The sequence below is a fragment of the Megachile rotundata genome, chromosome 12 (assembly GCF_050947335.1).
Source record: "Megachile rotundata isolate GNS110a chromosome 12, iyMegRotu1, whole genome shotgun sequence".
In the NCBI taxonomy this organism is placed as follows: Eukaryota; Metazoa; Arthropoda; class Insecta; order Hymenoptera; family Megachilidae; genus Megachile; species Megachile rotundata.
This window is the reverse complement of record NC_134994.1, coordinates 16,406,007-16,429,958: the sequence shown is the minus strand read 5'-3', so window position 1 is coordinate 16,429,958 and position 23,952 is coordinate 16,406,007. Positions and strand designations below refer to the sequence as shown.

Genomic DNA, 23,952 nt, shown 5'->3' with positions numbered 1-23,952 from the left:
GCGATAATATTGTGTGCCGAAGCCAGTATTTGCCGAGGGGGAGAGTCCGTGGTCGGTCAACCGTGGTCAGAGTTGTCCAAGAGTCGGAGCGAAGAGAGGCTTTAGAAATACGGAGAAACTAGTTTCGTTCGCGCTCGTTTCTTTTTTTTTCCGTTTGCCACTTTTCTCCCGCAGATCCACGCTCTTTCGGTCTCGAAGACGTTCGTCGCTCGGATTCGACTCGCCGTCGTCGCAGGGGGATTAAGATCGGAGAATCGGTTCGCGAATCGAAGCACGGCACGGCGCGTCGTTGCGATATCGAGCGAGGCTCGACGGCCCATCGTCCACCGCAACACCGCATCACCGCAACACCGCAACCGTAACCAGCCGCGAGGCATTTGGAATTGCGAGAAGCGGTAATTACGCTGATAGACGAAGGGTTTGCCACGGCGAGTGGTATGCGCGAGGAGGAGGAAGAGGAGCGCTTCCGAAATCGTCGTAACGCTCGCCGATATCGATACGATTCGAAGAGTGACGCGCGTTCGCGAGAATACGTGGACGCGTAGGTAGAAAATTGAAGGAGACCGAGAGGGAGATAGGAGAGAGAAGCGGCAAAAGGGGCTGGCGGCGACGAGGGAGAGAGAAACCGAGAAGGATCGATGGCTCGACGAAATCGCTCCATTATGTAAGGATTTGCTCTGGGCGACGTTGATGGGATTTAGGAGGAAGGTCTCGTTCGTCCCGATGCGGTGCGCCGGTAACTCCCCGAGGATGACCGCAAAACCGATCGCGCGACGCTCGATTTCTCTGTTCTGTCCTTTGGATAGGTGGGTCGTCGAACCGGGTATTAGCGCGAAGGAACTGGTTCGAAGCGCGTAATAAAGAACACTCTCGTGTCGGGAAAAAGTTTTTCCACTCGGAGAAACCGTGGACGGAATCGGACACCGATATAGAATTCCTAAAGTACGATATCCTGCACTCGAAACGCCTGGACGGCTAATCATTCGAGAACGTTCCTTGCGCCTCGCGCTGCCAACGAGCCGGATCGAACCGATTTCCTTACCTTCTCCCTTTCGTTGGCGTTTCTTCGTCGAGACTGCTCGACGTCGAGAGGGAGTCGGTTAATCTTTTGATAGGCGTTCGAATTGTCGCGCGGCTGTGCGTTCGAGACCGGAAGCTCCTCTCGAGCGTCTGTTCGGCGTCGTTTACGTGATCGAAATTCTCCGTGAAGCGTAAATATCGAAGGTTACCGCCGCGAAACGAGTAAACCCGGTATCCTGATTGGCTTCCAGATTCCCTGAAATTTTCTCCGACTCGAATCGGTTTCCCTTAACTGGTCCAAGCGCGGCGCGTTCGTCTTCCGTTGGAAAACTTATCCCGAAGAAACGATCGCTAGGAAATAAGGAAATAGAAGCCAAACTTTCGACGAGTCGCTCGTTCGAGCTAATTCGCGATCTCCTTGCGACACGACGCGGTCTACCACCGTTTCTTTTCCGTTTCTTTTCCGTTTCGGAAGCTCGATTATCGATCTTTCTATCCGATCGGGAGCGTAACTCGGAACTTTTCTTCCCTGGTAGAATAATTGAAAAGTTTCTCGCGCGACTAGCTTCCGAGTCTTCGCATCCTTCTCGTTGTACACGGTGCTCGCGAAGAAAGCTTTTTCCGATAACGAGTTTTATTCGGATATATATAATAGAATCGGGTAAGAATCGGTTCCGGAAGACGAGTCCACGCTACTCGAGGAACGAACGAACGAACGCGTTGGGAACGGTACGGCATCGAGCACGATCGCTTGCACGTCGCGTCGGGACGTTGGAAGATGGAACGTTCGGATCGATTCGATCGGTATTTCGAAACTCGATGAAAAGGTCCGGATCAGAGGAACGGGGTTATCGATCGAAACGAACGGCTCCTCGATAAAGACCCTTTTGGACGAATTTAGCGTGGTTTAAATTCGTTCGAACTCGCTAGTCGATTAACGGGGTCTCCGCGATAGCGCGGACTCCTCGGAATCCATTTAACGCTCCTTTGTCGATAGTCCAGCGATACGCGAGTTCGCCCAATCGATTTTAGCGTTTTATCGAATCTCTCTCGCGCCGTACCGTTTTGCTCAGCCACGTCCATTGTAAGGATTGTTCGACTAACGAGGCTAGACGACGCGGCGCCGATTCATCGCCGAAACTGGACGTATCGATCGTGCGGAAAAACGAATAGAGTATAAGAAAATTTTGGTTTCGCGGGATTTTATTTGAAATTTCGATCGATTTACGATCGATTTCGAGCAGAATGATTTCCAGCAGTTACCCAAATTAATTGGAAACGTACCGAGCGTTCTCGCCCTCCGCTCTTTGCCCTATTCGTTGTAAAGGTGCAAACGGTCCTTACCCGTGCTGGCCGTCGACGAACGACCGAACGAAAAACTATTTACTTCGAGCGGAAAAGAAAAGAAAAGAAAAGAAGAAAATTTCCGGCCAATAACTATTGTCCCGATGATCGATCGGTATCGCGACGAAATCTTTTGTTCGTAGGCTGGTCAGCCGTCGCGCGTCCTCTTTTTCGTTTTCGCTCGATATTTCGAATTTTCAGGCAGGTTATTCGGCTCTCGCGGCGTAAGTTTGCTCGTCCGTTTCGGAAGATTAAACGCGTCGAGTCGTTGCTCGTCGGATGGCAACGTTTTCGATCGAACCGCGTTGTTCACCGAGTAACCGGTTTGTTCGCGCTCGAAGCGCAGTCAGGCGACAACGGAGGGAGAGTCGTTTGTTCGTTGGTCGGTTAAGCGTCCTGGACACTCGTATTCGTTGGAGCTCCGTCTTCCGGAAGGTAGCTGCTTCTCGACCGGAAGAAATCGACGAAGCGTAAACGCGTTACGTCGAAGCTGCCGTTCGATTGGATGTTGCTCGAAAATAGCGACGCTAGGAGGAACGGGAACGCTCGCGAGCACGGTTAACGGCGTGGCGACGCGAAACGCGAATTCCGAAATTACGGCACGCGCCGTGGGGAGGAAATTTCGGCGCGGAGATTGCTGGAGATTTTCGGGACGGGATTGGATCCGCTGGTAGCGGAGTCAGGTTAGCCGCTCCCTTCTAACCCCGCGAGCTACCGGAGGTTAATGGATCGTGATAGAGGTCCTAATCGCGTTTAACTTGGCGCACGAAATTAGCCGCGCATCCTCGAAACTGCGATTACGGAAGAGCGATATCGAACTGGTTGCACGGGCTCGCGAACGATCGAGGACGCGAACGCGTAACGAATTGGATTTTCCTCGTAAACGTCGATTCGACGAAATCGAGGAAATCGAGGAAATCGTCGGCTCAGAAAAATAACAGGCGCCGTAGAAGCGTCGAAGGAGCGGATATGACCGAGTCGTGTTCGTTTCAGGCTGGTACGGAGAGAATCGACACGCGCGCGCTGCTCCAGACGAAATAAATTAATCGAGGAGCTGGCTTGGCAAATCTCCAGTTAGTCGCGTTGCCGTCGCGGCTCGCTGACTGGCCGAGAACCTCCTCTCCCCCGTTGTCCGCTTCTCCTTCCGGCGCGGTTCCTTCGCGTCGCGAGCGGAATATCGACTGCGTGGGCACGGATCGCGTATCGCGCGGGCATCGACGCGTGCTTGGACGAGCAAAGGGACGACGGACGGTTCGCGCTCGAAAGAGCGAGGATGTCGCGCGGAACGGTATTCGTTCGCGCGTGGAGGACACCGATCAATGACGCGCTCGCCGACCGCCCCGAACGTTTTCGCTCGTCTTCCCGATTTCGTCGTTTCTCTGCGAAACCGCAACGTCTTTCGTCGCATCGTACTGCCGCGGAATTCGAGCCATCGAACGGGAGCAAAGCTCGAAAAAAACCGATTACGTACCCTCTCGGTATTCGCGAATCTTCGTCGACGCGTAATCTATCCGACCCTCCTTGCTCGCTCGAATTTGTGAATCGCGTTTCGAACGATCGAGCGACGACGTCGACGACCACCACGGATCACCGAGGGCTGGCGTAGCCGAGGGATCGAGAAAATCCGATAACGGTTCGAGATGAAAATTTCCGCGCGTCGCGGCATCGCGAAGGGTGACGATGCGAAAAAGAGAGACGAACCGAAAGCTTCGACGCGGCGATCATTTCGAACAGGCTCGGATCGCTTATTACTCGTCGCGCGAACACCGAGCAGGAACAAAACTACGTTTTCTCTTTTTAGCGAACCGAAAGAAATTTTCGCGTTAATCCGAGGCCAGAGTGAAGCTTGCGCGCGAACGAGATAGCGATCCGTCGACGTTTTCACGGTTGCCGGCCCGAGCGAGCGCGTTTTTTTCCATTCGTTCAATTTTCTTTCGACTCGTATCCTCTTCTCCCGACTCTCCGTCGATCGACGCGGTAATAAGCGCCTATCGTCGCGAAAAACAACGGATATGTAAGACGAGGTAGAAAAATGCTTGAAACGCTAACTGAGTTCGGTTTCAAAATACTATATATTTTAAATATATGCCGAATCCGTGGGCGAAATAGCGTCCTCAAGAGAAGGATGCCTTTCCAAGGTCTGTGGACGAACGCCTTTTCCAAAGGTCTCTAAACGAATGCCCTCTTCCCGTTCCGCGAGGTTTCCTAGTCCCCGCGAAACTTGAGGCCCTAGGGTTGTTTTATGGCCCGGACGTCAGGCCTCTACCCCGCGATGGTCGTCGTAGGACGGCCATGTGCCCGTCGTCTCTGCTTTGTTAGGGTGAGTCACTGGGATTTTCTAACAGATAAAACAGGAGAATCTCGGTGAAAGGGGTTAAAAACGACAGAGCGAAATCGTCGCGAATCGCGACGACCTTGTCGGTATCGCGAATCGTTCTTAATCCGTTCATTGACTCCGGTTCGACGTACGCTAAGTTCGCCTCCCGGTACGCGGACGGAACGACGCGACGCTCAGCGGTCAAACTGTTTTCTCGACGATCAAACGTGCTTTCAGTTTATCGTCGAACGCGGTTTCCAGCTCGCCGACGCGATTCGATTCGCGATCGTCGCGATGCGATGCTATGCGGCACGGTGCGACGCGAAACGACGCGAAACGACGCGAAACGACGCAACGGGGCCGCGTTTTTTTAATTGGCAGATGGAGAGGCTCGATATCAATCGGTGCTGCGTAAAAGGTGCGCGATCGTTGTTTGCTCTCTTCGCTCGATGTGTTCCCTCTTTAATCTCTTCTCTCGGTAGCATCGCGAACAAACGCTATCGAAAGAGAAAACGAGCGAATATTCCACGAACGAACGAACGAACGAACGAACGAACGAACGAACGAACGGATAAACGGACGGGTATAGAGAGTAAAAAGAGGATGTTTCTTGGTCTAATTCGCGATCGAATCGGGCAGTGTGCTCGAGCAGCGCGATTCGAAACGCGGACGTGGGCGAAAGTCGAACGAGAGCGGCTCGAAGCAAAGCGGAACTCGAGTTTACATAGGATGACGCGACGGTCGTTATGCTGGGTAAACTGGAAATCCCGTGCGAATCCGGTTCCTTTTTCCTCGGCCGAGATTTCCGTGCGTCCCGACGTCGCCGTAAACGCGAACTCGACGATTTCCGCTTGGTTCCCTCGAGAAAGCGGCGGTCGTGTTTGAACGCGTCAATTTCCGAATACGTTCGTCTCGGGGCGAGGGCATTACGCTCGCATCGAGCTCTAGCTCTTTCCGCGATCGTTGACTCGCTTAGATACGCGTGTCGCAGAAATTTCGGCGAGTCCGTTCAGGCGCGGAACGGCGGAGAAAGTAACGCGTAAGCGGGAACGCGTTGGAAAAAGGGGAAGAAAGGACGAAAGCGAAAGAGTGGAAAAAACGGAAAAAGCGAGAGAGCCGAGAAGGGCAAAGGGCGCAAAGAGATCGGTGGCAACTCTCTGGGAGAGAGGGTGGTGACCGTGACGCGAGATAAGGCCGAAGCGCGATTTTAAATTGCCTGCCATCCGTCTCTGTCCGCGTCCGATCCGACCGCTGTCGGAACTGTCTCATCGCGATTATCGCGTCACGGCACACCGCTTCCGTTCCCTTTCATTCCGTTTCATTTCGTTCTCGAAAGCGTGTCCGAGTTTCGCTCGCGCCCGCCACCGCATCGACCGCATCGCCGCGACTACGTGGTATATCGCGGAGAACGATCCGAAAGCGTGCCGAACAATTCGAATCGAACGAATTCTCCTCGATACGGTTATCCGCGAACGAGAAAACCGAGAAGACGAAACGGTCCTCGTCGTTCTGGTAGCCGTCGGTGTTCAAAGTCGGAACACTTCAGACTTCCGTGTTTACGGAACGCGAGCGACAGCTTGACGGCTCGCTTTTTTCTTCCTTGTACGCGATTCCTTTTCCCTCGTCAGCCGCTTTCCTCGCTACCCGCCTCGCAATCTACGCTTTGCCGACGGAAATGCTTGCTCGTTCTCCCTTCTCTTCCTTCGCCTCCGCTCCAACCTCTGTCCTCCCACCCCCTCTTCGCCTTCCCTTATTCCCTTACCTTTGCCCTCTTTACCTTCTCTCGGCCTTTTCCGTTCGACTCGCTGCCTCGTCCCGCGTATCCCTTTTCCTTTTCCCGGTCCCGTTCTCTTTGCTCCTCGTGTTTGCCGCAAACCACGCACGGAGTCAAACGATCCTTTTCCGTAACGCGTATCGCTGCACGCCGTTTCGAAATAGACTCGTCTCAAGCTCGAACTCGATTTCGAGTTGCCGGTATCCTCGTTCGGCCGACGAGACGCTATACCGTGCCTGAAAGATCGACTACGAGTAGCGTGGCACGAACGAAAGAAACGGCTGGTGTCCGCTTGTTGCGCGCCAGCCACCGAATAGTTTCTTTCGCGCGGAACGACAAGGGGCGAGGAGTAAAACGCTCGAAAGCGTCTTTCGATCGCGACTAATCGAACGAAAGGAAGAGCGGACGGGTGGTTAGACCAGGAAACGAACGAACCGTCGCGTCGCATCGATCGAAAAATTGCCAAGCCGAGTCTAGCTTCCGATTTGCTTTTTCTTCCCCTCTTTCCTCCGATTGTTCGACGATTAGGAAGCACCGAACGCGAATCTGGACAGAGGGAAGGTGAAAAATCGCGAGTTTTTCCGTGAAAATCCTGATTTTCGACCTTTCGTATAGAAAGGAGGAGGCAGAGTAATTACGCGAGTGCTGGCCGCGTTCCGTACGACCTTTCGGAACGTTCCGAGGCTAAAGCTTTTCATGGAAGCAACGCGCGAAAACGCCGAGGATGAACGTGCTCGAAAAACGTACGATGCCGATTAGGATGACGTTGCCTTCGTTCGCGAACAGAAACGAAACGGCGACGACGGAACAGAGAAACGGGTTGTTCGCGAGAAAATAATAAAACGTAATCGGACATAGAACGACCGGAAAGGGATAGTTGGGATAAATCTGTCATTCGCATCGGTTTAATTCCGTTAACGGATTATACGCGAATAATTCTGAGCACTTTTTTCTGCAGCTTTTTCTCGAACAGGGAGCAACAACCCTGTTTCGACGTTTCTCCTCGCGTTTCGCCAATTGACCTCGTTGATAGTCCCATAAGTCGCATAAATACGACTCGATTCCTGTGGGAGGAGCAACCTCCGAGTCGAGATTTTCTTTTGATCGCTCGTCGAACGGCCGTGTACTTGTCCCCGTTTCTTTCGACGCGAATCAAATTGACGCGACGCGACGCGACGCGTTTGCGCTTCGGTTCGCAGGTGAACGGACAAGACGTGTCGAACTCTAGTCACGAGGATGCGGTGCGTTGCTTTCAATCGGCCCAGGAACCGATCGTCGTCGAGGTGCTTCGCCGGCAGTCGGTGGTGCACGGACAACGAACCGCGTGGAAGGAGCAGGAGAGAAACGAGGAGAAGACGATCGAAGCGAACAAGAGGGAACAACAGCCGGTGAACGTTTGTCCGACTTTGGTATCGACCGCGGTGCAGACCGATTGGGCCGGTCTCCTCGAAGAAGCCGAAGAGGAGATGTCTCTCGACGCGAACGACCAACCGAACGACGCCTTCGAGCATTTCCTCGCGCACGACATCGATTTCGAGGTACGTCCATTTTCGAGATCTCGCGCTCGATTAAGTCGATCGCGTCGATTACGTCGATTACGTATACGAGCAAACGATTTCTGTTACGCAGGAAGTGACGTTACGGAAAACGGGAAGCGCCGAGAAGCTGGGACTCACGGTGTGTTACAGCTCGGGCTCGGGTAGCGAGGACGCCGACACGGAGGTCTACATCTCCGAGATAGTTCCGGAGAGCGTGGCGGCGCGAGACGGTCGATTAAGGGAAGGCGACCAAATATTGAGGGTAATTACCTTATCGATCTCGAACGATACAAGCGATTTTCTTCTCTCGTCTCGACGATTCGCCGCTAGACGGAACGACGAACGCTCATTCGATTAACGAACAACGCGTCCGACCAATTCCTCGCGATATCCTTCCAACCTGCTACCCTTCTAATCTCGTTAGGCGGATCGTAATTGCGGACAAAGTGGTCGACTCGAGGGAAATCGGATGAAAAAACGAACGCGACGACTAGGCGCGCGACGGATTTGCTATGGACCGTCGGTAAGCCGCGTCGTTCTCGTTTCAGGTGAACGGAAAGGACGTGGCGAACAAAGAGCAGACGGAGAACCTGTTCGCCGAGACGAAGAACGCTGTAACCATTCTCGTCAGTCGATGCCTCTATCAGGTAAAACAGAAATTTCCTCCAACAGCCCGAACTTTCCTCCTTTCTCGCCAGTTAGATAACGCGTTTCTCGATGTCTGTTCGTAGGACGACGAGTACGAGGACAGACGCGCTTATCGTCGGGTGAGTCTCTCCTTCGAACTTCGATCGGTACCACTGCTCGCGCGATAAACCTCGCGATTCCCTCTAAACTCTTCACCCTCGACGATCGCTCTCTGTTCAGGGCTCGCCGTCTTTCTCGCCGGATCATCTACCCTCCTACCAGAACAGTTTGATCGAACAGTTGATCCGGCAACAACAGCAACAAACGGAAGAACGTACCAAAGAAACGGAACAGGACGGTTCCTCGTTCAAGCCTCCTCCACCGGTGCCCTCTCACACCGGCTCTACCACGATCGTCACCGTCGCCACCGCCGCCGCCATCGCGACCACCACCACCGCCGCCACCACCGTTATCACCACTACCGCCACCACCTCCTCCTCGTCGACCTGCTCCTCGTTAAACTCGCAAAAATCCGGAAGAAACGCAACGTCGCCGGCCCGTCAAACGGATCACGATCGCAAACAAATCGTACCGGAAGCGCTCAAGGACTGTTCGAAAAGGATGGAGGGGCTATGCTTGCGATCGAGTCAACAGTCGTCAAACTCGAACTGTGCCGGTCCAGGCTCGGTGAAACTGGCCGACGCTTATTCGAATCACGCGTGGAACGAAACGGAGCACATCTACGAGACGATACCGGAATCGGACAGTGAACCGATCTACTCGTCTCCGTACGAGCATCGTCACTGGCCCCAGTCGAATCATTGCGTCGCGCTCGCGACACCGACCACTGCCGCGACCGTGACCGCGACCGCGACCACGACCCTGACCACGACCCCGACCGTCACCGCGTTCGCGAACGCCTCGCTGCCGATAACGTTGCCGATAACCACGATTTCGACGACGAACGCGAGCGTCGTTCCAACGATCGTTCCACAGATCGGCAGATGGTACTGTTCGTCGAAGAGCAACAGCTCCGGAGAGGAGAAGGACAGTTCGAGCGCGTACAACACCGGTGAATCGTGCAATAGTAATCCGCTGACGTTGGAACTGCAACGAGGCGAACGGGACCATCACAAAAGCACGTTGGTCCTTTGCCCGCCTAAAACGCCAACGGCGCAACAACAGCAACAAAGACTGGCTTGCACTTGTCTCGCGTCCGCGAACAAACAGACCAAGAGTCAGTCGACGAGAAGAGGCTCGGGCGCTCATCATTTCAGGGATAGGGGAATAGTCGATCCGACGACGACGAACTCCACCACCACTACCACCGCCGCCGCCGCCGCCGCCACCACTCTCGTCGTCGCCACCACCACCGTTACCGCTACCGCCACCTTACCCGCCGACACCATGTACACGAACATGGCGAATCTGCAACAGACGATGCTTTTGCAGCAGCAGCTGTTCAAACGAGCGCTCGATCGAAGAAACTCGACGGTCGTCGCTCTCCGGGACAACGGCGGTACCGCGAAAAAGTCGAGGTCTCACGGTAACTTTCAAGCCCCGAATCTGACGCGGTATCAGTTCATCGGAAGTCAACAAGTGTGCGCTTCGAGCCCCTGGGTACCGCCCGAGGGCAAAGGAAACGACGTGCAGATGGAATGGAAAGTGAAGAGGAGAGCGGACGGGACGAGATACATCGCGAGGAGGCCGGTCAGAAATCGCATTCTCAGAAACAGAGCGATCAAGATATCCGAGGAACGGGCTGGTCATAGCACGGAAGACGACACCATGTCGGAAGCGAAGGTAGCCACCTCGAATTTTCTCGCTTGCTTCGCAACCGAACACCGGTTCACGGGATTCTCGCCGACACTCGCGCGTTCCCTCTCCTCTGTTTCAGATCGGCAGATACTGGACCAAGGAGGAACGGAAAAGGCAACTGGAACGCGCTCGCGAGCGTAAACAGAGACAGCAGGAACTGATGTTGCAACATCATCACCAACAGCAACAGCTTCAATCGCAGCAGACCAACCAGTTGCTGATCTGCGAACACGGGGACGAGAAAATCGCGAAGAAACCGTTCAACATATTGGAGCTTAGTCACAAGAAGATGGCTCGCAAGAAAAACGCTCTCGATGATTTTACCACCGTTCAGGAGATGTTGGTCCATGGAAACAGAGTCGGTGGAACAGCAGGTTCGGGAACCGGTGGGAAACTGATGGGTCTTCTCTCGGTGACGACTGTCTGAGTCGTTTTCCCCAAACTTTCGCCTTTCTCCCTTTGTCTCGTCCTGGTCGCTTCCTACCACTTCGTATATAGATATATGGATCGATCGATCGATCCACGCCCCTGTTCCTCCTTGCGAGCACACCACTTTTTTTTTTCTTTTTCTTTTTTTTTTTTTTTTTTTTTTTTTATATTCTTTTTACTGCTCGGACTATGAACGACGGTAGTTTAATAGTTATCGATAATATTAAAAACGGTTGTAAATATATATAGATCTTTCGTATAACGATACGTATACGCGCATAAGAGTAGACTATTTTACACGAGCTGAAACTTTATTGCGGACGGAGAATAGAAAACGAGTACGCTTCTGTAGATATGTACGATAGATGTAACAATGGATTTTACGCGAAAATAATGATCGTCGGTAATCCGGTGTAACTATTTTTCCCTGACGATGATCGTTCGATGATCGTTCGATGACCGGGAGGCAACGGTGGTAAATCGTGGTGGACGGACGCGGACTTTTGGGAAGACCGTCGTAAAGCATACAAGCACACGGGCCGTACAAAGAAATGCGTATTTTATTATCGACCTTTTCAAACGTTTCTTCCTATTTTCTCTTTCGTCCTTATCATCGATATCGTCCATCTAGTAATTCATCGACGTATTCACTGCATAAACGACACGTTGATATTTAAACTGGTCAAAACTTTTCGTTCCGGAATATTCAGATGCTCGACGTACGCCGGAAAGCAATGATGGGTCGAAAAGTTTAACAAAAAATCTTGCAAGTATTGACTGAGATTCAAATGATATATGGAATCTTGCAACAACTCTGGATCGTCTTCGTCTTCCTCCGCTTCGTTCGCGGCTTCTTCCAACACTGCTCGACAAAGTAAAACGGTTACGACACGCTCTGTTACCGACTACGGGATCTCGTGTATATTAGTTCGCGCTTACGTAGCATGGTTTCGTAGCCCGGATCCAAATAAACGTTATCACCGTCGCCTTCTTCGTCGTCCTCGGATTCCTGCGTGATCGAACAAACGATCGGAACGGTGTTTCGTTTAACTTTAATCTATAATGTAAATCGGAATACCAAACATGTTTTTACTAACGTCCGTCTCCTGATTCGCAGCGACCGCTTCGATGTCGTTCGACAATTCGTTGATTATCAGCTTGAATATCTTGGCCAAAACTGGCACGGTGGTCCACTGATAAGGCTGTGATTCGGCTTTGCTCCTAGTCCTCACGCCTTCCTCGTTTCCTGTGTATTCTCGAATTTTAGTTCGACACTCGCTGTTTCCGAATAAATATTTTATAGATACACTCTGCGGCTATTCGATCTACTATTTTCCTTACCGGTGAACACATCGAAACGAGATGATGCGCGCTGAAAATATTATTCTCCTCGACTTCGGTTCCCCGTTCGTCGCTTATCGCTTTTACCGGTGTTCCTAATATGCGCGTGGGCTAATGTACGGTGTAAAGATACGAACCTGAAAATATCTGGTCTCCTTTGACGGTGATTTCGTTGAGTCGACTATCGCCGTGAGTAACGCCGTACTCTAATATCTTACAAAGCGCGACCGTTGCCACTTTTCGGTCGTATCTACCGAAGAATAAGTGTTGCCTGCTGACCCATTCGGAGAGCACGAAAGCGAGAGCGCTTTGTCCTGTCGGGCCCGGTACGGTTGACAGAAAATTTAAGACCGCGTCAAACTCGGTGTTTATCAGATGAGCGTATATCATGAGTAAACTCTGTACCACGGTCAACGTTTCGACCCGCTGCATTTTACTCAACACAGCCTTTAACAACAGATCGAGATTCTCGCCCAGCGTGTTACCCGCTTTCCTGATCAACGTCGTCACCAGCCGTCCCACGAAAGTAGCCGTAAACTCGCTCGACTGCGAACGCGTTATCGAATATCACTCGACGATCGCTGCACTCTCGCTCGAGAAAAACTAACGCAAGACACGATCGTTTTTTTTTTTCCGCGAGATCGGTCAACTTACCTGCGGATTCAACAGCTGCCCGACTATTTGCAGTATGTACTGTAAACCCGTTTGCCCGTCGTTGTCCCGATGCTCCATCACCTGTCGAGCGGCCACCGACAGGTAAGTGCGTATCACTTCACCGCCGCTTTGCAGCGTTTCGTTGTCGTCTGAATTCAGAATACAATGACACGCGGCAGGGAACGCCGTTTCGACCAACGCGCTGCTCAATGGTCGCGGTGAGTACTGTACCAGCACCTGCAGAACGTCCAAAGCTACGTTCCGACATTTCTCTGTCAACAAAAGAAAGAAAAAAAAAAAAAAAAAAAAGAAAAAAAAAACGTTACGAAACAACGTTGAAATTATTTTCTCCTACGCGCTCAACGATACTCGCCCACCGTTCGCCCGATAACTACGCGTTCCCCAACGATGGAACAAACATTACCGTCCTTCGATTTATCCATCGGTGTTACGGCCATCATACTGGTCAACGTAGGTATCAGACGAGTCTGCAACGGTCCTATGCACTCGGAATTCTGAGTCAAACTTTTGAAGATGTCTTGACACAGATCCAATATCACTGGATCGCTGTAGAATTTCAGGAACACGGCGATCGTCAGCGGACACACTTTGTTCTCCACCGAACCGGTGAACGCCTTGTCCAACTGTGAAAGTAACGAAAGTTATGCCGAAGAGAGACGACGAGATAACCACCTACCGAATGCGGTGAAAATCGTTGCGCTCGATATTACCAGAACCAACACTTGCAAAGTTTCCATGACTAACGTCAAGATTTCGGTGGAGGGTTGATTGGCTAGATTAAACAGCCCTTGAAATATGTTCGGCAAATGAGATCGTATAATATTGCCGAGCGTGTTGTTACTTTCCGTCGTCGATGCTTTGCAAAACCAATAAATGGCCTTTACCGCGCTGATACGGATACAAGCAGGTTGATTTTCTTGCAGTCCGTTAACTGTTGCCTCCAGGAAACGCGAACTCATTTCTGGTGGCATTATCTCCGCGTATTTTCCACCGACGCACAAACAACGACCAAGAAGTAGCGACGATGCTTCTGCAAATTAACGTCGTACACGCGTAAAATCAACCAATCAACGCGTATATACTCGAATCGGTTTTCTTACCCGAGTCCTTTAGAGTAGCTAGAACGATCGTGTCTAAAAATCGAACGATGTCGAACCGAAGCATTCCAGCCTGTTGTTTCTCAACGACGGCATCCTTTATTTTACTTAAGGCTAAAATCGAAGATTCTCGTAGTTTCCACCACGTCTCGTTGCTCTCGGTTCCGTCGTTCGCTGTTCGTAATCTATTCGTTGCTTCGACGTGACGCGTCACTACCTCGCAAAGCGCGTTCACTGCTTTTTCCTCGGAATAATTAACGAGCGCCTGTACGTCGAAGGATAAAGAAAGACCGATGAAAATATACCGCGTATCGATTTCGCCCCACGATCTTTACGTACCGTTAATAACTCTTGCGCAGAAATGCGAACGTTGTAAGCGAATACGTCGTCCTCCTCGACGAACTGATTCGGACTCGTCGTCCATTGTTCGATTTGGTCGTCGGTTATTTGCATGAAAATAACTAGGTAGTACATTAATTCTTGCAGTAAATTATCCAACAGGTTCGAGAAACGTTTACGATCCACGATAGAATGAACAAACTCGAATATCGCGATGATCAAGTTACTGAAGTTGATCACCTCGCCTAAATAGATAAGACAGTGATTATTTGAAATCATTTTGAAAAAACATTTGCTCGCCTACAAACAACAACTCACCATCCGAATCGACCTCTTTATTATTTGTATCCCCATCTCCGTTCACCGATCCTTCTTGATAAATTTTCGCGCTTTGCGTTAAAGTTTCCCAAACAGGCGGTAACATCTGAGGTAAGAAACTCGACACGTATTTAGGTAATTTGGTGACCAGGCAATTTATAGCTTTGATCACGTCGGTTTTAAGCCCGCTGTCGCTGGTTGGACCATCAGGAACTCGCAAACATTGTACAAATTTCTCGCAAAACATCGGAATAACTGGTTGTAGATATTGTTCTGTAAATCCTTTTTGATATACTCCCGTAGCGGCAACTAACGACGTGATCGTCGTAAAAATTTCAACCGCGCGCCCTCGAGTTCTAATGGAGTATTGCTGGAATAAAATTAAACGTTGCCTTTCGTCGCTATTCTAATACGTTTTCCCTTTTAACGACTATTCGCAATCTTACATTTTCGCTCTGAAATATTCTATACATTTCTTGAAGAATCACTGGTCCCACATTAGGTAATTGATTGTCGGTAAGATCGGAAGTAAATTCGGTCAAAACTCGCATTGCTCCGTGTACGGCGTATTCGCTTTCTCCGCTCAAACAACTGACGAGTATATCGAATAGACCTGGCCAATTTTCGGGCCAATCCCAATGCGCGATTGCCGATATCGCATAAGCTACAGCTGCTCGTACCTGGAACCAATCGATTTTGACGATTGACCATCTGTATGCGTGCGCGATCAGAATGAAAGTTACCTTACTAATTGATTCCCGAAGACCTAGTGGCAGTAATTCTTTAATTCTTTCCTTTGTCGCGTGTCTTATTTCAGGAGGACGAAATTTTTCAGCCATAGAAGACCAATGTGTTTCCACGTATTGTTTCAACAATACGGATGCTAACTGTCTGATAGGTAGGTGTCCATTAGGATCTACTACAAACTCTGTTAAATGTATACCAAACTCCTCTGTAACTTCCAACGCTTGTATCCTTTGTTCCGCTGCTTGACGAGTTTCCCGATGAGGAGATAATATTCCGGTCAATGTCTCGTACAGAGCTTCTCTAAGAGAACCTTGGATGTCCAATGCCATTGTGTCGAATATGTTTATTTTCCTTACTTTATTCGTTACCTTGTAAATATTCAAATAATTTTACTACTTATATTTTTAACCTCGATTCTACAACATATATTTACCGGAATACGTATCACTGACAAGCAAGCATTGCACCGATCTAACTAGTCTATTGTTATCCGCTGTTTTAATCTTATAAAAATAACATCTGACCTGCAATTAAATTCATAAATTGGATAATACAAAGCAACCCTAAGAACAAAAACACTGAAAAACATTGCTTATAGCAACTGTAAATAATTATATCTTTGTACAGATAATACAGAATTTTACCTCCACGTTTTTATCTTTTTGATTTTATCACTTAGTCCACCATAACATGCAAAATTTTTATAAAACCAATAACTTGCAATAATTAATGTACTGTAATTTTATGTTGCATCGAATTTAAAATAAATCAGAATAGAAAAGAATTGATTATACTTTTATAAAGCCGGCTTGACGGAACGATAAAATAGGTTAGAGTATTCCTTACCCATCGTGTAAAGATTAAACGCTTTTACTATTACTCGTACAGTCCTATTACATATAAAATAACTATGTACCAATCAATTATACTTGCCATTGATAAGTATTAATGTTCTTATTGACTTATAAAATTATATATTTGTATTGTATATACAATCAAGAGCAAATCAGGCTTCCCTCGGGAAAATGGCAGCTAACAGGAATATGTCCCTGCCGCCTGTAATAGTCTTCATGCTTATTTTAATAACAGGCATTTCCAAAATCAATAAATAATAACACTTTTAAAAGTACTACGCGCTTATAATTTAAAGTAAGCTGTTATATTTACTTTACATGTTAGAAAAGTGCTTACAGAAATTACGCAAGAATATAAATTAATGTTTATTACAATTGAATATTGCAGTGCAATTTACACTTACAACGTAAGAACCGCGACAACCTAATGTATAAGAAGCACATACAAGACAATAGATCATTGTGAAGCGATTAATGTAAAAAGTTTAAAGAATATCGGATAAATATTTCACGATTTATATTTTCACGCGCTCTTTTTGGGAACAGTACCACTAGTGCCATCTAGCGAATAATCGCAAAACTTTACAAACAAAAAATTGATTCGGAATTTTATTTTAATACATGTTCTTGAATGAAGGTTTAATTACAAAATGAATAGTAAACGATTTTGTTTTTTTAAGTAAAATTGAAAACGATCAAACGATGATTGCTTTAAACATTAATCATTTGTTCATAAATGCAAACAGAACTCTTCTTGACCGACGACCCTGCTGTTCGCCACACTTCCGAATTGAGCGCGCGAATACAGAATTGTCGAAATACATGCACTTATGCGGTTCTCGATATGCTTACAAATTTTTTAATTATTCATTTCACAATAAAATATTGCCATTTTTTTTGTACTTTTTGTACTACACAATACTCCGCCGTAGTACCTCCACTATAATTGTTAGTTTCAATATAAAAATCAATTATAAAGAACGTTTAAGTTACGTTCTTACATAATTTTTGTAATCACATTTTCGACTATTTTTACTACTTGCAAAAATTCAATTACTTATCAATTTAGATTAATGTTTGTTGTAAATTAGTCGAAGTATGTGCTCATGCGTAGATATTATCAGTTTTAGGACCTGTTCCTTTTAAACTGCGATTTTGTTTAGTAACTCATAATATGTATTTTAGTGTGCCATCAAGGACTAAATTAGTCTATGGTACCACAATCGAACTGAAGATAGAAATGCGGTACAAAAGACCTGTGACTGTAACTCGGACTATATCTTTTTGTATCGAATTTTTCTAGGCATTTGCTTATGAACTACACTTACCAACTATGTACAAAACCAACTATTCTATAATCGTTGTACGTGTAAAATATTTATACGTAAAAACGTAAGCACCATATTTTGCCAAATATATTATATATATATATACATATATAACCAACTAAAGTAATGTTATTATTTTTCCTATTGTCCGCGACATTTGTACAGAGAATTTGAAATTTGCAAATATTTGTTAGTAGAAGGCAATTAAATTGTAAAGAACACAATAGAAAAATTAATTTGGGCTAACTTCGATTTCAAATCTCTTCAATTCTGGGCCAAATTTAAAAATTCCAGTTTCGACAAGTACTGAAACTCGTCGAGTTCTATATTTGTGCCAAGCTTGATCAAAATCAATGCACAAGAAGCGGGTGAAGAAAGTGCGCAACATTAAATTCTATATGCAATTAATAATATAGAATATGATATTTTAACGATAGTAATTTATGTATAGTACAAAATACTATTATTACATTTGACTAGTTATATAATTATAATATTACAACACTAGTATGATACAATGTAATGTCTAGCAGAGATAACATTATTTTTAATAATTTCAAACAATTTGATATTACCCATTGTTAATAATAATTAACAATAGTAATCGAGAAAGAAATCAAGAAAACTTTCTGGCTTTTAAGCGATAAAAGTAAACCATTACAACTTGTATACAATGACTTCTATTTTTTTGTTTTTCAATTTTATTTATAACACTTGCTTTCTGTATCGTTTATAGCCTCGAAAATAATTTAAATACTAATAATTACTGGTCCACCCTGTGTAAGATAGAAATAGAATTCTACACGCCATTATTAATCCAATTAGTACATATATGTATAAGCATGTACAAATACTTAAAGAAAATACTGAAGATTTGACATAACAACAACACAAGTAATATAAGAACGACAACGTGTAATCTTGAAAAATAGTATAAAAAAATAAAAAAAATTTATAAAAAGTGAATTTTTTGTTTTTCTTTCTTTTAATAGGAATGTACTCATTCGTCAACCTGTAAAGCGTCAAATAAAAAAAAATGCGCAAAGCAAAATTACCAGTCAGCTTCGAGTGCGACAAATTCAATTAACAATAAACCGCTTTATTATTTCGATTTTACCTCTTACTTATAGGTATTATTTAATTTATAGTTTATTAAACATCACTCCTATAACCTGTGTCAACGAGTGCATATATGTATCTATACACGCGGATGACACTGATAATTTTACTAGTACCAATTAAATTGGTATTTTATCTGCCCTTAAAGATACCTCAATATATTCTATAACAAAAATAATTTAAAATAAACAAATAATTTAATATAAACAAATAATTTAACCCCTTAACCTTTGTCTAATCCTTCTGAACTAGTTGTAAAAAATACACTAAGCAACAAAATTAATTAAAGATAACAAACGGTAATAAAATAAGATACTGATTCTCCCGTAAAAGTCGGCAAAGATGTTTTGAAATTAAAAAAGTATCCATCGGTTTGTCGTGTGAAAACAAATCGTTAAATAAAACTGTGCTTGAAGCCGCAATAGTGACACTATTGGCAGTAACGAGTCTTTCTTACGGAAATTACGATTTCCAAGTATCATTATACTAAAATATCTTCTGCTTTCTTTCCTGTTAGTCTCATCAAATCGGAATGAATTTTGAAATGTAATCTAGACTCTAACATATACCCGGTAAAGTTCTTTCTGTAAACAAAAATAAATAACATATTAATTTCTAATTAATAGACATTCCGCATAGAAACATATTCAATGGAAGAAAAAGTAATTACATACTTAGCATCCTCTAGGAAACTAATAGCAAGTTGCATGTTTCCTTGATCTTGGGCTACCAAAGCTAATTCTACCGTAGCATAAGGAAGTAAATAAGTATCTTCCCTAATCGATTTATCCAACTCGAAAACGCGTCTCAAACAATCTTCGGCCAACAAAGGGTGCTTCATTTGTCGTAAACAGGCACCTTTTAAAAGCAATATAAGTGCTTCGTTGTCGGCATGATATTCGGTTTTTCTGTAACATATTTAAAATAACTTATGAACACGTCTAAGGAAATCGAAGGAGAACAAAACACTTACGTAACTTTTTTCAACTCCTTCTCTGCATCTTCTATTACTTTAAATATATTTAGCATTAAATCTTGGCGTTTTCCAATCATTCGGAACAAATTCCACATATACATAAGTTCAAATACAGGAAGGACTAGATTTTTTTTTTGGGCAAAATAACGTTCAGCCTTTTTTATAACGAATTTTTCCATGGGCAATGATTTTCCAGCGATTCGTTGCTTGTACGTTGGTACCTTCATCATTAAACTATCTATCGTCTGTCTTTCTTCGCTTTGTGTTGGCGGTTTCTGCATGATAAGAATTGCAGCTTTTTGATATAAGTAAATAGTACGCGACCAATTCGATTCCTTGGCCAATGTACTAGCGAATGTTGCAGCTTGTTTCCATTGCTGTAACCCACAGTGTGCCCACATTAATTCCCAAAAACAAATATGATGAAACTGAGGCCACTGGTCTTGACTTTTCCAAGATTTTGTATACCATTCTAAAGAATTCTCGAAATTCCCTCTGGTTAATTCAAGCCTTCCTTTGAAAAATAAAAACCACAAACCGTTTGGATACAAATTTAATTCTTCTTCTAAAACTTTTTCGCACAAGTCTAAATCACCGTCTGTATGGCTTAAGACGAAAGATGCTATTAAATTGTAAGCTAAAAGAATCATTGCGCATAGCACATGTCGTAATCCCCTTCTTTCCTTGTATCCCGCTTCTAATTCTGATAAGCCATATTCCTATGGACGAAAATATTATTAAGTCACTGTAGAGTTGAATCAAAGAGTATCATTTTCACTTACTTTATCGCCCGAAAATCCAATAAATTCCAGAAGTTTAATAATTTTTGCTGGTAATAAAGAGATCATCTACAACATCATTAAAACTGTTAAACGATATTACATGAACAATTTTGTATAACAAAGACAGTTAAATGTACCAAATTAAATGCACCAATTCCCGTACGAACACCACTCTCGAAATGTATTTTGTGAACATCGTTTTCCCACTTTCGACTATTCAGTATTGTTAAACATTCTCTAAAAGAAAATAACATATGTATAAAGCACTGTTTCGAGTTATTATATATAAAACTGAAATGAACAGATAATGATATCTGATTTGTTTACTTATACGACAGAAAGCAGGTACGAATTTTCAATCCAGCCTTGACAAAGCTGACCAAAGTCTCGTCCTCCACAAACGTGAGCATCGATTTTAAAAGGAGTGATTCGGCATAACATAGTTCCGCATGCACTTCCTCTGCAATATTAATCCTCTATCATTCCCTGCATGCTTCGCGTCTACTTACTAACTCCGTTAGTACAGTACATATAGAGAATAATACGTATAATATGAGTACATAAATCATTCAAATATTTGAAAATGCTTGAAATTACGAAGTAAAAGCAAATTTGAAGTTATGTAAACTATTTCAAGCGTCCGATGTTGTAACCTCGAGCAGTAAAAGAAATTGTTTAAATGTTAAGATATTACATGCTCTTTGGAAAGAAACAAAATATCGAGTAATTTCATTGCACAACGCAGACAAAAAGCAAAGTAAACAACTTGACAAAACGTGCTGCACTTTCTATATATATATATATATATATATATTTTATAATTATAATTACCAATCGTATAAGTATCATAATTAGTCTTCTTGACCATTTTGCCTATATTTTCTGTTAGTGTTGCATGTTTGCGTTGTTTCATGCATACACTCATGCACTGTTTTACAGCCGCAACTGCCTTTTCAATCTGTTTCTAAGCAATGCATATTATAATGTGTTATTGAAAAATATATTTATCCAGATATCACGATATATTGTGATTTAATACTTGTTCGTATGTAAAAATGGCTTCAAGAAAGGCGAATACGCTTGTTCCTAAAGAATGATATACGCTACTGCTTGCCCAGGGCTCCATAATTTTCCGTGCTTCTTCAAAATCGTTATTAAAAAAATAATGTATAGCTTTTTTTGCTTCCATTATTGCCGTATCTAAATCCATGGTAGTTGGTCTGAAAATAAGATATAATTGCTTTTATATGCATACATATATATATATATATATAAATATTATACACATGATATATGTATACGTGTTTAAATTACTTACTGTGGGATAGACTCTTGAGCATCTTGAAACTAAAATAATGATTAAAATTATAGTTTAATCGGAACAACAATAATAAATATAAATGATAAATACTTTTATATTTAACATTAAATAAATATACATACTTCGTCTTCTTCGATGTCCGACATTTTTAATTGATATTGAAAATACCTTGAAAAGTAAGATAGCATATGTTATATGATACAGTGACATTTGGTACGTTAACATAAGTTATATTCGTTATATTTTCTAAACTGATTCTCTTTTGCACTAAAAACGCTAATTATTAAAGGTGAAAGTTATTCTCTCAAACAGATTTCTCAACTGTGCTCGTTTAATTTTAGGTCATTGCTTTTCTAGTTTCATGATAAAACTACAATTTCCATACTTAATAGAAAATACAACAAAAAAAGAAGAACAACATATTCTTTCAATTCCTTTGTCCTTATAGTAATTAGTACAAAACTGATATTAACAATTTAAATTATATTAAACGTGTTCATAAATTATTATTGATATTAACAAAAATGATATGATAGAGCAAGGTACCTTCTTTAATGATAAGGAATTATAAATTGGGTAAAAAGATATCATAATGATAAGAATTTTTAATGAAGATAATATCTAATATTTATCATGAACTATAAAAGTTTCTATCATTTTACAATTTTACTTTTACTTCTATAAACTTTTACATTTTAACTTCCGCAAAACTAGTTGTGTTTTTAAAACATATGTAAACGTAAACAGAATTTAAAACTAATAATGTGACAGAAATAAAAGATTGTATAATATTAGGCATAAAGGTATGAAATGAAATTAATTTGAATTGAAAACATTACACAATGTAGTGAAATGAATAAACAAAGAACGAAATTCAATTTTATGTTTATTTAAAGAAGATAAAATAATATTCGAATAGTATAGAGAATCCGGAAGCAATCTAAAGTAGAGTGTTACAAAGAAAGTATAATTGAGTTAACGCGATGGCACGGCAGACCCGTATAAATCTCTCGTAAATTCCTAATAATTCGTATTAGGATGACTCGTGGATTTACTAAATTAGTCAATCGGTAATTGCAAACAAATAAAATAACAGTTGAAATCTATTCAAATATGCGAATATGTATATACGTAACTTACCATTAATTTGTTAAACATCAAATGGTAACAATACCGTATCAACAACAAAGAATAGACAAACTAACACCTATCCGCATACATTTTTAATCTGATTTTAACGTGGTATATTAAAATGCAACAAGTTATGGACAGTTTTTTACATTTTTATTTAAAATTTGCCAGATATCTTGAAACGCACCGTTAACAAACACGACGGTGCGCGGAACATACGCGCCGACTGACGGCTACTGATCATACTGATTACGTTGGATCGCACTTGCTACATTATTTGTAAATATGTATGTATATACCATAATATTATCTGGTGTATCATTGTAAATAAGTATATATTGGTTTGCATAAGTTTGTGGTAGGTATATGTATGTCATATGCCTAATACACGTGACTTTGCCTTCGCATAGATAATAACACTTAATATATGTATATATAAATAGATACATAATGTTTATATAACATGAAAAATACGGTTAAGCAAAATAGATTCATCTCAAAACAATATTTATGTGTATACCATCCATGTGTTTATTCTTCTTAATTCACTTATATTTATAAAACGTCGCTGGTTCGCCTTTGATTTTCTTCATACGATATAATTTGGATCATACTTATATGTATATTTAAATGCATTACTTACTTTTCCTTGAAATAAAAATGATTGCTACAATTATGTTATGTTTCGCTTTATTTTTGTCGAAAATATCTCACCAATATGTCTTGTCTAAAAAATGTTTAGATATAAAGAAGTTAAAAATATAAAAGTTGGATTTTCTTTTCGAACAGAACATTATTACGTATTTAATATATTGTATATTTGTGTATCACATCGATACGCTGAATTTTAAATGTCAGCTACCTCGACACTCGTTCCAGTTATCTGTTTGCGAGCTATCGATAGAAACAAAGCCAGTTAGAAGGCTCGACAAATACGTGTAGATGGAATAAGTATATTCGAATGTTCGAATTTGTACAGCTCTAATATGTATATATTACAACTTGATTGATATTTTATATACTTATACGGTGTACGATCATAAGATTTTTATCAAAT

At 43.6% G+C, this 23,952-nt stretch overlaps 3 protein-coding genes across 9 annotated transcripts in view; 1 reads left to right on the top strand and 2 right to left on the bottom strand.

Moving 5' to 3' along the window:
- Slip1 (SLo interacting protein 1) overlaps positions 1 to 12,175 on the top strand; it is a 22,372-nt gene extending 10,197 nt beyond the window's left edge. For 2 of the 4 annotated variants that reach the window (XM_012281069.2, XM_076538379.1), the window contains exons 2-7: positions 7,655 to 7,993; positions 8,085 to 8,255; positions 8,542 to 8,640; positions 8,725 to 8,760; positions 8,861 to 10,423; positions 10,518 to 12,175. In XM_012281069.2, the coding sequence (XP_012136459.1) occupies positions 7,655 to 7,993; positions 8,085 to 8,255; positions 8,542 to 8,640; positions 8,725 to 8,760; positions 8,861 to 10,423; positions 10,518 to 10,865 (2,556 nt within the window). In that variant the 3' untranslated portion in view covers positions 10,866 to 12,175. The remainder of the gene's footprint in view (positions 1 to 7,654; positions 7,994 to 8,084; positions 8,256 to 8,541; positions 8,641 to 8,724; positions 8,761 to 8,860; positions 10,424 to 10,517) is intronic. The other 2 variants (XM_076538377.1, XM_012281070.2) reach the window with 2 other exon arrangements.
- Positions 11,410 to 16,369, bottom strand: Ipo9 (Importin 9). Of its 4 annotated transcripts, none has more exons than XM_012281062.2 (14): positions 16,231 to 16,369; positions 15,818 to 15,908; positions 15,381 to 15,752; positions 15,084 to 15,317; positions 14,638 to 15,007; positions 14,320 to 14,564; positions 13,984 to 14,245; positions 13,594 to 13,913; positions 13,287 to 13,506; positions 12,863 to 13,134; positions 12,346 to 12,754; positions 11,965 to 12,113; positions 11,807 to 11,876; positions 11,410 to 11,729 (listed from the first exon to the last, which is right to left on the bottom strand). In XM_012281062.2, the coding sequence occupies exons 3-14, from the start codon at positions 15,711 to 15,713 to the stop codon at positions 11,515 to 11,517; spliced, it is 3,099 nt and encodes a 1,032-aa protein (XP_012136452.1). In that variant the 5' UTR covers positions 15,714 to 15,752; positions 15,818 to 15,908; positions 16,231 to 16,369; the 3' UTR covers positions 11,410 to 11,514. The 4 variants fall into 4 exon arrangements, 3 of the variants coding, with proteins under 3 accessions (XP_012136452.1, XP_012136455.1, XP_012136456.1); XM_012281065.2 differs by lacking the exon at positions 16,231 to 16,369 and adding an exon at positions 16,029 to 16,180; XM_012281066.2 differs by lacking the exon at positions 15,818 to 15,908 and having other exon boundaries at positions 16,231 to 16,368.
- LOC100877088 (tetratricopeptide repeat protein 39B) lies at positions 16,336 to 23,889 on the bottom strand. The gene is made up of 11 exons (XM_003701541.3): positions 22,905 to 23,889; positions 21,887 to 21,932; positions 21,762 to 21,790; positions 21,483 to 21,663; positions 21,275 to 21,407; positions 20,771 to 20,903; positions 20,581 to 20,680; positions 20,444 to 20,509; positions 19,659 to 20,380; positions 19,360 to 19,593; positions 16,336 to 19,269 (listed from the first exon to the last, which is right to left on the bottom strand). The coding sequence occupies exons 2-11, from the start codon at positions 21,908 to 21,910 to the stop codon at positions 19,167 to 19,169; spliced, it is 1,725 nt and encodes a 574-aa protein (XP_003701589.1). The 5' UTR covers positions 21,911 to 21,932; positions 22,905 to 23,889; the 3' UTR covers positions 16,336 to 19,166.
- Positions 23,890 to 23,952: the final 63 nt, after the last annotated feature.